Below are 13136 nucleotides of genomic sequence, written 5' to 3'. Positions count from 1 at the left end.
GAGGGAACTGCTGCTCCTGGTAACACACACATTCTGGCATCTTCTCATTAAAGCCGACTTGGCACGAGTGACAGACCGCCGTGTACAGTAAATTAGTAGCAGCCAGCCACCACCCTGCAGAAACACTTTGATTCTCCTCCTCCATCTGTGTGACGGGGGAAGGAGCCCTGTTGTCTGGATCTGAGACTTGTTGATGTTGATGAAACAAACAGAAGAGGAACCTCTGCAGGACAAGGACTCAGCTGATGGTACAATAACTGATTTTAACCTACACAGTCGACCTGCTTTGCATAGAAACCGAAAACAGCTGTTTTGCACTGTTCACTGTTGCACTGTTCAGCACTGTTGCAATCCAGGAAGTGAGGAGTTGACAAACTCAAAAGGAGACTCGACCTTTGCCTCTGTCCTTGTTGGAGGATGGTGAGACTCGCTGCCATGGCAACTAGCCCACTACCTTCGTAAGATGCAACGTTTATTTCACTCCAGAGCGGACTGAGCCTGAAGGTATCAGCTTCTATCTCAATAAATCCAAAAATGCACAGCGAGTGCGTGAAAACGAGAAATGCTCTTGTAAAGGTCAGGTGTCAGTAGCAGTGTAGATGAGACAGAACAACTTGTGCTGGTTTGCAAAGCTCTCAGTGTTTTTTGATTTCACAAATTTCTCCCCACACTTATCTAAAAACAAGAACAGAATCTTCCTCCAGTGTGTGAGCCTATCAGTGAGACGGCACTATGTCATATCTCTCCAAAAACATCCGGCCAGATCCATCTTCTTCAAAGAGAATCAGCACAGATAATCTACTTTGTGAAGTTTACCTGAGCTCACTGTGTTATGTATGTGTGTGTGTGTGTGTGTGTGGTCAGTGTTGCAGTAGTACTACTACAGCATTAAAGGTCCAGCCCTCCGGCTCTGCCACATCACAGGGGTAGAGGAATGAGTTTACTGCAAGCCAGAAAAGGAGGCTGGAGGAATGTGTCACTCCGACACAAATATCTTTCTCTGCAACAAAAAACACAAACAGTGTCCAAAAATAGTGAATCATCTTTCAACTTGTGCTTTAAATAGTTTGGCCCCTGGGATGGCAAGGTCGCTTGGTTTGTTGGTCACTTAAACAAAACAATTACTCTGTTGGATGGATTTCCATAACATTCTGAGCAATTTTCTACAATTACAGTCCCCGAATGATGAATCCTAATGTTTTGAACTTCAGTTCCCACTTCCTTAACCTACTGTGTGGGAATCTCTGTTAGCCTGATGGACAACAAATGTCTCATTTGTGTACATGAATAAAAACAATGGTCGGCTCCAACACCTGCCAGACTCTATATGGTTATATGCTCTTGCAGCTAAAGCTCTTGTAAAAATCTAAACAAGACAGAGAACTACCATCATGTAAGAGGCTCTGTGAGGATGTAGGCTACCTATGCACAGCTTTGAGCTAAATGCTAACATTCTCACATTAACATCCTAATGTTAAGCAGGTATATGTAATGTTTACCATCTTAGTTTAGTGTGTTAGTATGCTAACATTTGCTAATTAGCACTAAACACAAAAAGACTGAGACTGAGTTTTGTACTACATGACATTTCACACAAAAGCACCAGGGCTTAAAGTATTTGAAAAAAAATCTATTTGTGATAAGTTTTTACATTATTATTCTCATTTTCATTGAAAAACATATTAAAATTGATCTGTACCAAAAAAGATGTTTTCTTAGACTATAGTATATAATGTGTAGGTGAGGACTTCTCTGCAGAACAACAACAAATAATAAAAAAAATTGTCACATAAATATTGCGCCTTCTGCGATCAGAAAATTGCAGTGGGGCATGTTGCAAGTTTGAGACAATGTTGATGAACTGTTCAGCCCTAATGTCAATCTGCTTGTGGTGATAGAGAAAAACTCAAGGAATCATTAAAGTAATTTGGATTCAGCCTCTGGGGACCATGAATATCTGTACCAAATTTCATGGCTAATATTGGCATTTTGTTGAAAACAAGAAATGTCAAAATCATTGTGGCTACAACCATGAACACCGACACGAAATTTTACAGGAATCCATCTTACAGTTGTATTTCAGTCTGGAACAGTCTTGACTGACAGACAGACCAACATCGCCACCCATAAAAACAGACTTGATGACCTTTTCAACAATGTTCAACACACAAAGTCTGCAGCAAAGTCTTAGGCAGTTTCTTGTCCTATAAGAACAGTAATAAACAACTGTCTTTGCAGGCGGACAGGTGTGTCAGTCACTTAATCTCCACTCAGCCTCTCTGTCAAACACCATTAAGTGAACGTTAAGGACATTTCTAACATGTGCTCATGACATCACCACCTCCTCAAAGTGCTGTCACCTGGCAGCAGTCCTGTTTGACCTGTCTTTTACGTGTCACTGTCTCACTCTTTCTGTCTCTCCTCCCCAACACCCTCTGGCAAAATGTGTGCCGATACTTTGGTGAAGAAAACAAAAGGCACACCTGTGTGTCTGCGTGCTGCAGTGTGTCCCCACCCTGACGCTCAGCAGCTCAGGACTCCTGGCAAGAGGAGTGTCTGACAACACTTGAAACCGAGGCTTTGTCTTCTTGCCTTGTGTCCCCACGGGCACGACATTCATATCACAGGGAATGTCTGAGAGGACTTTTTACAAATTCTGCTTTTTCCTTATAAATGGGTTGGCATATTAAAGGCTGCAGCTACAGTAACGTCAGGAGACATGACAGACTGAAGCAATCTGAGTGAGTTGAAGAAAACAGCCAAATTCAGAGTATCTTGTCAAAAATCCTTCTTATGCACAGTCTTGGTTGAAGTACAAAAGGGTAGAAATTATTGAGTGCGGCGATCAGTCTGAGCATGTTTACATACGTAGGTGATTTATTTTATCAAAGGTTCAGCAAGATTTAAAGAGTAAACATTGCAACATTCACATGAATCAACAGACAAAAGAGCAGGTCAACCTGAGAGTGTGCAAGTTTGTTCCAGCAGTTACCAAAGTGTGACCGTGTGTTCTGTTGTGGATGATCTAAAATCGAAGATTAGACATAACATCCAACATGAAGTGAGAAAAGAGAAAACCACACTTAAGAGGGACAACCCCAAGAAGAATCAGGCAGACAGACAGAATAAAATACTCGTTAAGTTAAAAATCCTTGTGAATGAACTCACCCTGTGCTTGAGACAGACAGGAAAACAGTGTATCCTCAGTTAGAGACCACGCTGTGTGTGTGAAAGTGTGCGTGTCCCAGCAGAGCACTAAGTTTAGGTCCCATGCAATCTTCCCAGGCAGCACTGCCCGCTGTGTGACTCAGCTCAGCGAGGAGACTCTCAGAGCAGCACCAGACTCCTCCTTCACTCTCACTCACACACCCCCTATTTAAGTGGCTTTTAACAAGCATGGAGGCACACAAACTGAGTGCGCACCCACACACACACACACTTATCTGGAGGTTCACAACACACAACCCACAGGATCTGCACATTTAGTCTGGGCTGTACCAAATTAAACCTCTCTCTAAACCTCAGTTTAACTTTTACTCCAAGTTTAGATTCAATTGATTTCTGTTGCACCAAAATGAACTTCAGTTTAAAATGTGGTCCACTATTGACTTTAAACTTAATCTTGAGGAGGTTTAACTTTTACAATAGCTTCCTTTTTGAGATTAATTCTCTGCTAAGTCATTATACATAGGCTGACTAGGCTAACCAACCTTTTAGCTAACTAGCAACAAAGTAATGTTTTAATTTCTTAGCCAGCTAACAAACAATACACAGTTTTTTTTTTATTTAGGTAGCTAGCAAACAATGTAACATTTTGTTGACATTTTAGCCAGCAAACAAAATATAGTTTTTTCTTTATTTAGTTAGCTAGACATTTTATCAAGGAATACAGGTTCCCCCCTTCTTTTACACTTATTAAGCCCCGACAGCACTGAAATTGATTTATTTTGTATTTATTTACTTAATTTGGGAACAGAAGCATAATGATTTCCATGATTAAATTTAAGTTTTAATTTCTAAAAGGGAAACCTTAATTTGACAAAACATGGATTTACTAAATAGAGATTACTTTTGTGCAACAGAGCTCTGCTTAACTCTAAATCTAATTCACTTTAAACCTAGTTTTGCTAAACTGTGATTAGAACTAGGCTTAGATTAAATTAATCTTTGTTTGTGCAATCCAGTATGAGACTTTAAACCCTACAAATCTACAAACATTACCATCGTCAGTCCACAAACAAGACCACTCTCTTGACTGTTAACATGTAGAAATGAACAGCAATATATCAGTCAGGGAAATGGAATTCAGCCGTACATGCACAAGCCTTGCAGGTACCTTGATTAAAGTGCTCTCCAGGTTCCTCTCACTTGTTGACCACATTTGTTTTAATCAGAGAGCGCTGATGTAAAATAGGACCACTAGTAGAGGACGAACTCGCTTGTGTAATAGCCGTTAGACTTCTTGTTCCATCTACGCCTGGCATCAGTCAGTTAGTCTGATCAATGATTAACAAACACCACAGTAAAGCAGCTAAGAGTGCCACGCAACAGTTCTCTCATCTGCCTGCTAAAATCTAAATGAAGCCCAAAGCCTCTAATCTATTATTTCAAACCACCATCCCATCAACTTCTCCTCAGGCACATTTCATGTGCAAATATTTGAGACGACCAAGAAAAAACAGCCCACAAACTGAGTGAGTCGGTGCAAAAGTCATGTGAAATGTGCATCTGGTAAAATCCACTAATAACATATGAGTTTAAATCTAGATTAAATATGAAAATGAAGCAAGAGATCCCAGGAACACGCTACTTACTACCAGAACGAGGTGTACCTTTTGCAGAAGTCAGCACAGGGAACCGCGAGTCAGGCTTCTCCATGTTCCTGTGTATACCCTCTGTGCAGAGCTTTTGAGTAATTGCTGTTCGACAGTGTTGTATATCAACCTTGAGCTATCACATGGTTACACAAAAAAGCAAACACAGGAAGGCTTAATTTAAGTCAGGCTAACAGTCATGATGCAGCATCAGTAGTTCCTGTCTTCTTATCTGTCTGTATGTAAAGGTATGTAGGTGTGCTTATTTTGCATGTACATATTCCCACACACAGTGCGCACATTGTCAGTCACCTGCATGCTCACTGACGTGCCTCATGTGTCAGCGGAGCAGTATTAGAAGGAATGACAGGCATTACTTTGCTCTCCTAGTAAACCAGTTTGACCAGTAGAAATTCCATTGACAAAAATTCCTTCCCAATTACTTTTAGAGCCCTGCAGTAGTTCATAATCAAATTCTTAACATTTCAGATAAATGAGGCAAACATTTGTATTTCAAAGTGCTAAAGATTCATCTTCCCACACTGAAAAAAAACACTGAATAAATGCGCAATAGTGACCAAAACTGCAATCTCATGCTCACATCTCAGTAGCGCAACTGTCAGTTTGTGTCAGTAAACGTGGCGCTGCCAACATCTCCAGCCTTATTGTTAGCAGGGTCTCAACGGAGTCTCAAACAGAATGGATTGACTGGTGTGACACCTGCTCTCTGACCTCCAAATAAATCCACTGACTACTATTCAGGAAGTACAGGAAATGTGTTTAAAGGCACTTGGTTACTATTAAACACACAGTTACATTTCTGCCCTTGATTTTTGGGTGATATTTAAAGCTGAATCCTATGATGGCTTTTGTCAAAGTATTTGGGCTGATGGCTTAATAAAAGGACAAGTTCTCCAGTGCATTATCTAACCGTGTAACCACACAATTCAATTATTAAAACTTTCTCAACCTCAATTAAGGAAACCAGGTTTCTCATTTACATTAAGTTTAAGAAATTAGATTATGGGTGCCACTGTGGCTCAGTTGGTTGAGAGCGTGCCTCATGTGCTGTGGGGGTCCTGAGCAGCAGTGGCTATGGGTTCAATTTCAGCCTGTGGTCCTTTGCTGCATGTATTCCCCCCTCTCTTCCCCTTTTCCAGTCTATCTAAAGCTGTCCTATAAAATAAAGGCTTAAAAAAACCCGAAAAGTAATCTTTACACACTGGTCCATTAACTAAAAGTAATCACTGAAAAATAAAGATTCTGTGGAAACAGGAACATTACATACTTACACAGGAACAGTGACACTAACTGTGGCTTCTCACCTTCTTGACACAGTCACACATCAACTGACACACCCAAAACCCAATTTCTAACCATTTCTGGTGCCCCACATCACTCAATGAGATTAGAGGGTGTGTATTTACAGTACATGTCTGGCTCTGCTCTGTAACACGAGGCGTTCATTGTGTCCATCATGCTGTCACAGACTGTGGGTGTGTGTGTGTGTGTGTGTGTGTGTGTGAGACAGGGTGACAGATAACCACCAGGCATGGGGGATTAGCTGTTTCTGTTCAACTATCCAGACTTTCTTCAGATTAACCCTGTCTCATCCCCTAATCCAAGGGCCAGCATGAGATTAGAACCCCAGTCTGCTCTGAACCAGGAGGCACGGGGGGACACAAGTGCTGGGGGCTGTGATGGAAAAGAGGATGGTGTGCTAGGAGGCAAAAGAGATGGGAAAAATGGGAGGTGGAGACTGGGAATTTGGGAGAGACCTGGACACAGTGGTGTTTATTTCACAGGGTACAAGGCGATGAGATCAAGGAAAAATGTGAGAAAAAGTTCCATCAGTGCCAAGGAAAAATAGGACGAAGCGGACAGGAAGGAAGGAGGAGTGGGGGCATGATGAAAACAGACAAACACGGAGAAGACAGAAGAAAAGCCAGATGGAAGAGTGGTGAAAGGATGGAGGGATTTACAGGAGAGAACAAGGCAGCACACATGAAGAGGAGAGAAAATGAGAAAAGGTGAAAAACAGAGAGTCACTGGGGGCTGCTGAAGGAAAGCACCCATTCATCACACTGATGCAGACTGTGAGCTGCGCACACACACACACACACACACACACACACACACACACACACACGTTTGATATAAAAATAGAGCAGAGAGCAGCAGCTTTCTTCACACCCCTGCATAGCTGTGAGCTGCAGGGAGGAGTTTTCTTACTGTCCTCCACAGCACCATCCCACATGCCCTCTCTGCATATCAACCTTGTCTTACAGTTCACTTCACTGCGGCTGACTGTCTTAAAAGAATCAGAATATTCTGCTTGGTTTGGGTAAGTTTAGAAAGGACTACCAGACTAGAAACTCTTGGCATGATATTGATTTTGAATGCAAATACGTGCAGGTCTCCTGCTGTGAATCAGAGGGGGTGACTGACGACTAACAAAAGCTTTGCATCTTAATTCGGCTTTGCAGCAGCATTATACCCCCCACACATCACACGATGAGGATCAAGAAGAGGTAAAAAAAAAAAAAAGAAGAAGTGCGTCAACACCAGCACAAATACAGTCAGACATGAAACCACAGGAAATGAACACCCCTCTTCTCATCTATGCACAAGTGAGCAGTGAATAGTTTTTAATTGACTGCCCAGAGCAGCTTTCAGTGCCAAAATCATCAAAAAAAAAAGCTGCATTTGAAGGGAAAAGATAAAAAGAGCAGAAAGGTGGTTGTAAGGCAGGTAAAGTTGATGCTGCATACCTCTGGAGTGTTCGATTTTCACCGCCACGCAGGCCTCCTCATCAGCGTTCTTGGACTGGAAACAGACAGTTTTGTCTTTCTTCTCTGCAAAAAAGAAAAAAAAAACATGATTAGGGCTGGGGACAAAAGTCTGTACTTTTATAAAAAGATATTTCTTGGGTCTTTTATGCCTTTATTTAGGACAGCCAAAGTGCAGGTAAAGATAGGGCCATAGGCTGGAATCAAACCCGTGACCACTGCAGAAGACTGATAGCGTCAATACATGGGATGCATGAAGCACCAACTGAGCTATCAGGGTGCCCTTGAATTTGGTACTTTTAAGGCTACCAACCAAATTACATCAGTACTACAAAGTACCAACTCATGTCAAACCAACTGGTACCACATTGCCGTACCTGGGAGCCCATCTGGGTGAGAGAGTAACTTAGAGTTTAGAGAGAAAGAAAAAGAGAGAGAAAGCGACATTAACCCTGCAGCTTGTGCAAGACACAGTGAGTCAGGACAATGACGTGTCGAAAGCGGTCAGAAGTGAGGTTAAACTTTTCAAAGTTCGACGCAGATAACACTTGTAAGTGTAAAGCTGGCCAGAGCAACACGTCTAACCAAACACAACATATATCTAAAAACTGAAGAGTGTACAGGTAATATTAGCACGCCTGCAGCCGGGGCTTAAAAAGTTAACCTTGCATGGACAACAAAACTTTAAAGTGAGTCACTGACAAATTAATCACCGTATTCAGATAATTGATTAACTCATTTGAAATTGCTGTTGGACTAAAGTGAGCTTTTTTCACTGTCTTCATTGACATTAGCTTGATATTTTTTTTATTGGCGTCAGCCAACACTCAACCACTGGCTGCATCCGAAAGTTTGGCTACATGCTATTTAGCACATTAGAACTGGGTGTGAGATTTATTAGTATGTCTGAAACCTTAATATTAAACAATATTCCTGAACTGCATGGTATTAACATAAGAAATATTGTAGTATATACAGTGGTGGTAACAACAACAACATAACTAGAAGGATATCACATGTACTTCAGCTGAGACACAAATAACAGCGTGAGTAACATGTTTGAAATTATTAACAATGTTGAAATTTATAAGTTTGCAATTATTTTTTGATACCTGAAAGGACATTTTTCTTATTACAGAGACCATCTAAAAAGGTGCCGTTAATTGATTATTAAATGACAAATTAGTCATTTGAGGACTTTTGAGCTTTGGGTAACCAATTATTGATATTTTTCACCATTTTCTGACATTTTATAGACCAAACATCTATCGGTTAATCAACCCTATCCCTACACATGATTCACTATAAAAAGAAATACAAGCAATCGAGGGAAAAGGAGGATATTTTAACACTCGACCCGCATCTGAGGCAGGAGCCCTAAGCTGTTTTAGGCAACCCCATGTTTTATTTAAGGGGACCACCGCACTAGAGAGGAGAAGAAAATGAGGAGAGGAAGAATAAGAGGCGGGAGGAAGCATGCCATGCTATTTTATATCTCCAACAGGCTGTCTGGCTAAAGAGCAGCTGAGACAATAAGCTGGACGTGCACGGGAACTGGAGATATTCACATTTGAGTTTTGGAGCGCTCCTCTGGTAGCTGCATTTATCAAAATCAGGAGAAGACTTGTGTTTGTTTTGAGAATGAAGAGGAATATACCGCCCCTTGGAGATGGAAACCCTAATTAGTCTGTCTGTGATATGTAGGGCATCGTCTGTGGGGAGAGCTAACAGTCTTTCAACACAGCCGTTTAATATGCACATAAAAGATTAAAGAGAAAATCAACGATCGTAAAAAAAGTGATGGACTCGCATGAGTATTAGTGAGCCCCCTTCAAACACACACATATAGATATAAGTCAGTCACAATTAAAAAGACACACACACAACCCCATGTTTTGTCTGATCTACTACGAGGCATCAAAGCTGCAGGATCATCAGTGTGGCTGCTGACATGCAGCAACACGTGCAAGTGACACACAGAACAATACAACAGCTGTACGACAGAACAAATTCAAGTTGAGCTGACTTCATTCAACTTTTTTTTCCCACTCATTGCGCTGGAAATTACATCAGACACGATGTCAAAACCCCATCACAGCCATGAGAAATCTGTTTTATTCTTTTCCTTCCTCAACTTTTTCATGTAGCCAGCAGAAGAATATAATCAGCTGATACTTGGTTATGAAGGATATATCAGTAGTAGCAGGTAGCTCGCCAATATGCAGAAAGTTTTCTCATTTCAAGTTTAATATAGTTTTGTTTGATGTATCTGTAGTTAATATTTTGCATATTTAAAATTTTAATGACATTTCCATTAAAAATGTACTGTTGTCTTATTTGTAGCCATTCTAGTGGTCCACCACTTTGATCCAAAAGGAAATATCTATTCTATTATTATAGAAGAACTGCCATTAAATTTGATGTACCAAATTTAATGGCACCCCGATTCTTAAAGATCAGGGTCAGAAGTTTGAGTTTCCACTTATCCAGTGAATCAGCATGTGCTGGATGCAATGACAAAATGTTTGCAATGTTTGGAATAGTGCTAAAAACAGTATGAGTCTACCTACACACATTTTGTCACCAAATTAATCTTTTACTAGAGCATCCATCCATCACTTGTCATTTCTCTTAATGCACCAAACTTTATTTCGCAGGAGGTATTCAGCACAGTAGTCAGCAGTGCTGAACTGAGACTGACATGATGGGAGTGTGGATATTGCCACGTAAAAGAAAAGTGGGCAAACTCAGTAAGGGGCCGTGCAAACAGTTGAGAAGAGGTATAAATGAGTCTGTGTGTGTGTGTGTGCGTGTGTGTGTGGGGGGGGTATAATATCCTGGCTCAGGGATTAAAGGAGGGCTTTCTCCACCCACCATCTGGACTCCTCATGACAGGCCTGCCTGCTGTTCACACACACACACACACACACACACACACACACACACACACACACACACACACACACACACACACACACACACACAGTATATGTAAACTTTACAGTTTATATGTGTGTGTGTGTGTGTGTGTGTGTGTGTGTGTGTGTGTGTGTGTGTGTGTACAGTACATTAGTTGAACCCCAATCTGTTATATAAGTTCCCTATTCAGAATATAACAGATAAGCAGCTTATCAAAAGCATTACATAAATATCAGACACTTCTCCACAGAGACATCCCACTACCTCAATAACTGTGACCTCCCCCGCCGCCCAGAATCTCAGCCATGTGACCAGAGTCATCATATGTCTATTGTTTCCTGAAGTGGGGTGTGTGTTACTCTGTCAGCACTGAAAACACACAAACACACACTCCAAGAAGAAATTGGCACCCACTCTGCCAGAACATACAGTAAGTGACAACATCCTAGACGGATATAAAGGTTGAATGAATGCCTCTCTAAGACATGGGCGTGGGGGGGAAACCTACTTCACTGATGATTTATGATGGGGAGACTTTACTGGTCCAGCTACTTGCCTGACCCCAAACTTCCTCATCCTGCTGGTCACCTTCCTGTTTTTCATTTTCTATATTCTGGACACTCTGACTGCAGCACAAAAGAGAAACTGTGAGAAATTACTTATTTATATCAACATGTACATCGGACACCAACTTGACTCGACAGAATGAAACTGCTGCATCCACAATTCAAAACGAAACATGTCAAGGCAACTAAATTCAATAGATTTTTTAAATTTTGAAAAAGTTTTTCTGACTCATAATATTTTATTGAGATAATTTACTTATATTCATTAGATAAACTTGAATCTTTGAGTTTTAACCCCCCCAAAAATCTGTATTTAAAACATTGTTGAGTAAATTCATTGAAGTTAGAGTGAATAATGGTAATTTAATATTTTCAGTTTCAACCATTTTATTTTCAAGCACCCAAATAATAACAAAATAAGTTCACAACTCACTGTGAACAGCTTTTGAAATACATATTTTTGTAACGTTTCTAAAACTCAAAGATTTAAGTTTATTGAAGGAAGAAAAGTAAATTATCTCAACAAAACATTATAGGTTGGCAAAACTTTGTTTAGTTTAAATCAAAACTTAAGAGTGAAAGTAGTTGCCTTGAAAGTTTTCCCAAGTTTTTTCTTCTCTTTCACAGTGCATCCTTGAAGCGGTGATTATGAAACATTTCTAAAAGTGACCAACAACAGGCTGATGATCCACTTGAAGTAAAAGATGCCTCAGGCTTTGTGGGGGAAAAAATGAGTCCTAATGAAATGACTGATCCTGAGAGAGAAGCTGAGGAACTGAGAGAGCTGGGTCGATTTTCTTCATTGATGTCCGTGTTTTTTTCCACCAGCCTCACTGTCACTTACAGTAAACACTGACTGCACAGGTGAATGTGACTATAAATGTATTTCTGTCATGTCACGTCAGGTTTATGTCGAACACAACCTGCCAACTAAGAAACAGATCTGCCTCCTGTATGTCTGTGGGGTTCAGTTTCTTCTACTTAGCATCATGAATTAAACACGCATCAGCCCAGGTGGCAAACTGCAGCAAATCCTCCAGTGATGGCAGTCACGGAAAATAAAAATCTCATTTAGCAGTCAAACTCACGGCAATCCAATTAGCTCTTTGAATGAAGGCTTTAGCTTCTCCTGAAACAACCTAAGATTACATAACAAAACTGGGGTCCCTCTGCCATCATTATAAAACTGCTCTAAACTGGTGGTTTGTGTTTTAAAGTTGTAATGGTAGGGGCCGATCAAATCACAGTTCTCCTTGACAGATAAAGTAAATGATCTGCGACATTTATCAGATCATCAGACTGTCTCTGTGTGTGTGTGTGTGTGCATATACACAGTGGTTTACTATAGAAAGGAGGTGTAAACAAAGCAGTTATCACAGGTCGATCTCTCTCTGTTTACATTTACCTGCTCTGGGGCAACAAGACGACTCTGACAGACGCCAAATGAGTTATGACCCGAGTCTGACCTTCAGTCGACACACAAGATGAAATCCTAGTCGCTCCGCTGCACAGATTTTCTTTTACTCTTCAGCACCTCTGTCTGCTTCGTAATTCACATCCAAAAATTAGGACTTGGACCATTTAACATGGAATGGATTATGGACGCCCTGTGTTTAACAGAACCGGATGCCAACCAGAGCAGAAAGAAGGTAGTACTCGACAGTGGAAGTTATTTCTCTGCACCGGTTGCACAGAGTCAGAGAGAAAAAACAAAATTCATACACACATCATTCTGCTACTACAACCAGACCAAACAACAGACAGATATCTGATCTAACCAAAACATACCTTAAAGATAAGTCTGATGATATTCTGCTTTTATCTTGTAGTCAACAAATTAAATTAATGTGATTTTGCAAGCAAGTATGATCCCCTAAGTGTGGAGAATATACTTTGTATGGCATCTCTGTAGCACCACAGTGCTTCATATATAATGCATTTAGACATTGCACTTGGCCTTTTGAAGATTCCCATGATATTTCAACTTGTTGTTCTGCCCGACTCTGTTCTGACCTCTGTTGTCAAAATTTAAATCATCATTAGCTTCA

General features: G+C 40.7%; 1 protein-coding gene across 2 annotated transcripts in view; it reads right to left on the bottom strand.

Annotated features, from left to right (window-relative positions):
• fgd4a (FYVE, RhoGEF and PH domain containing 4a) overlaps window positions 1-13136 on the bottom strand; it is a 68493-nt gene that overhangs the window by 20242 nt on the left and 35115 nt on the right. For both annotated transcript variants that reach the window (XM_084734205.1, XM_084734207.1), the window contains exon 2: window positions 7586-7669. In XM_084734205.1, coding sequence (XP_084590331.1) covers window positions 7586-7669 — 84 coding nt within the window. The remainder of the gene's footprint in view (window positions 1-7585; window positions 7670-13136) is intronic.

The sequence above is a fragment of the Lutjanus erythropterus genome, chromosome 13 (assembly GCF_056507025.1).
Source record: "Lutjanus erythropterus isolate fLutEry1 chromosome 13, fLutEry1.hap2, whole genome shotgun sequence".
Taxonomy (NCBI): domain Eukaryota; kingdom Metazoa; phylum Chordata; class Actinopteri; order Lutjaniformes; family Lutjanidae; genus Lutjanus; species Lutjanus erythropterus.
Note: the sequence above shows the minus strand (reverse complement) of the source record. Positions and strands in the feature narration are given on the sequence as shown.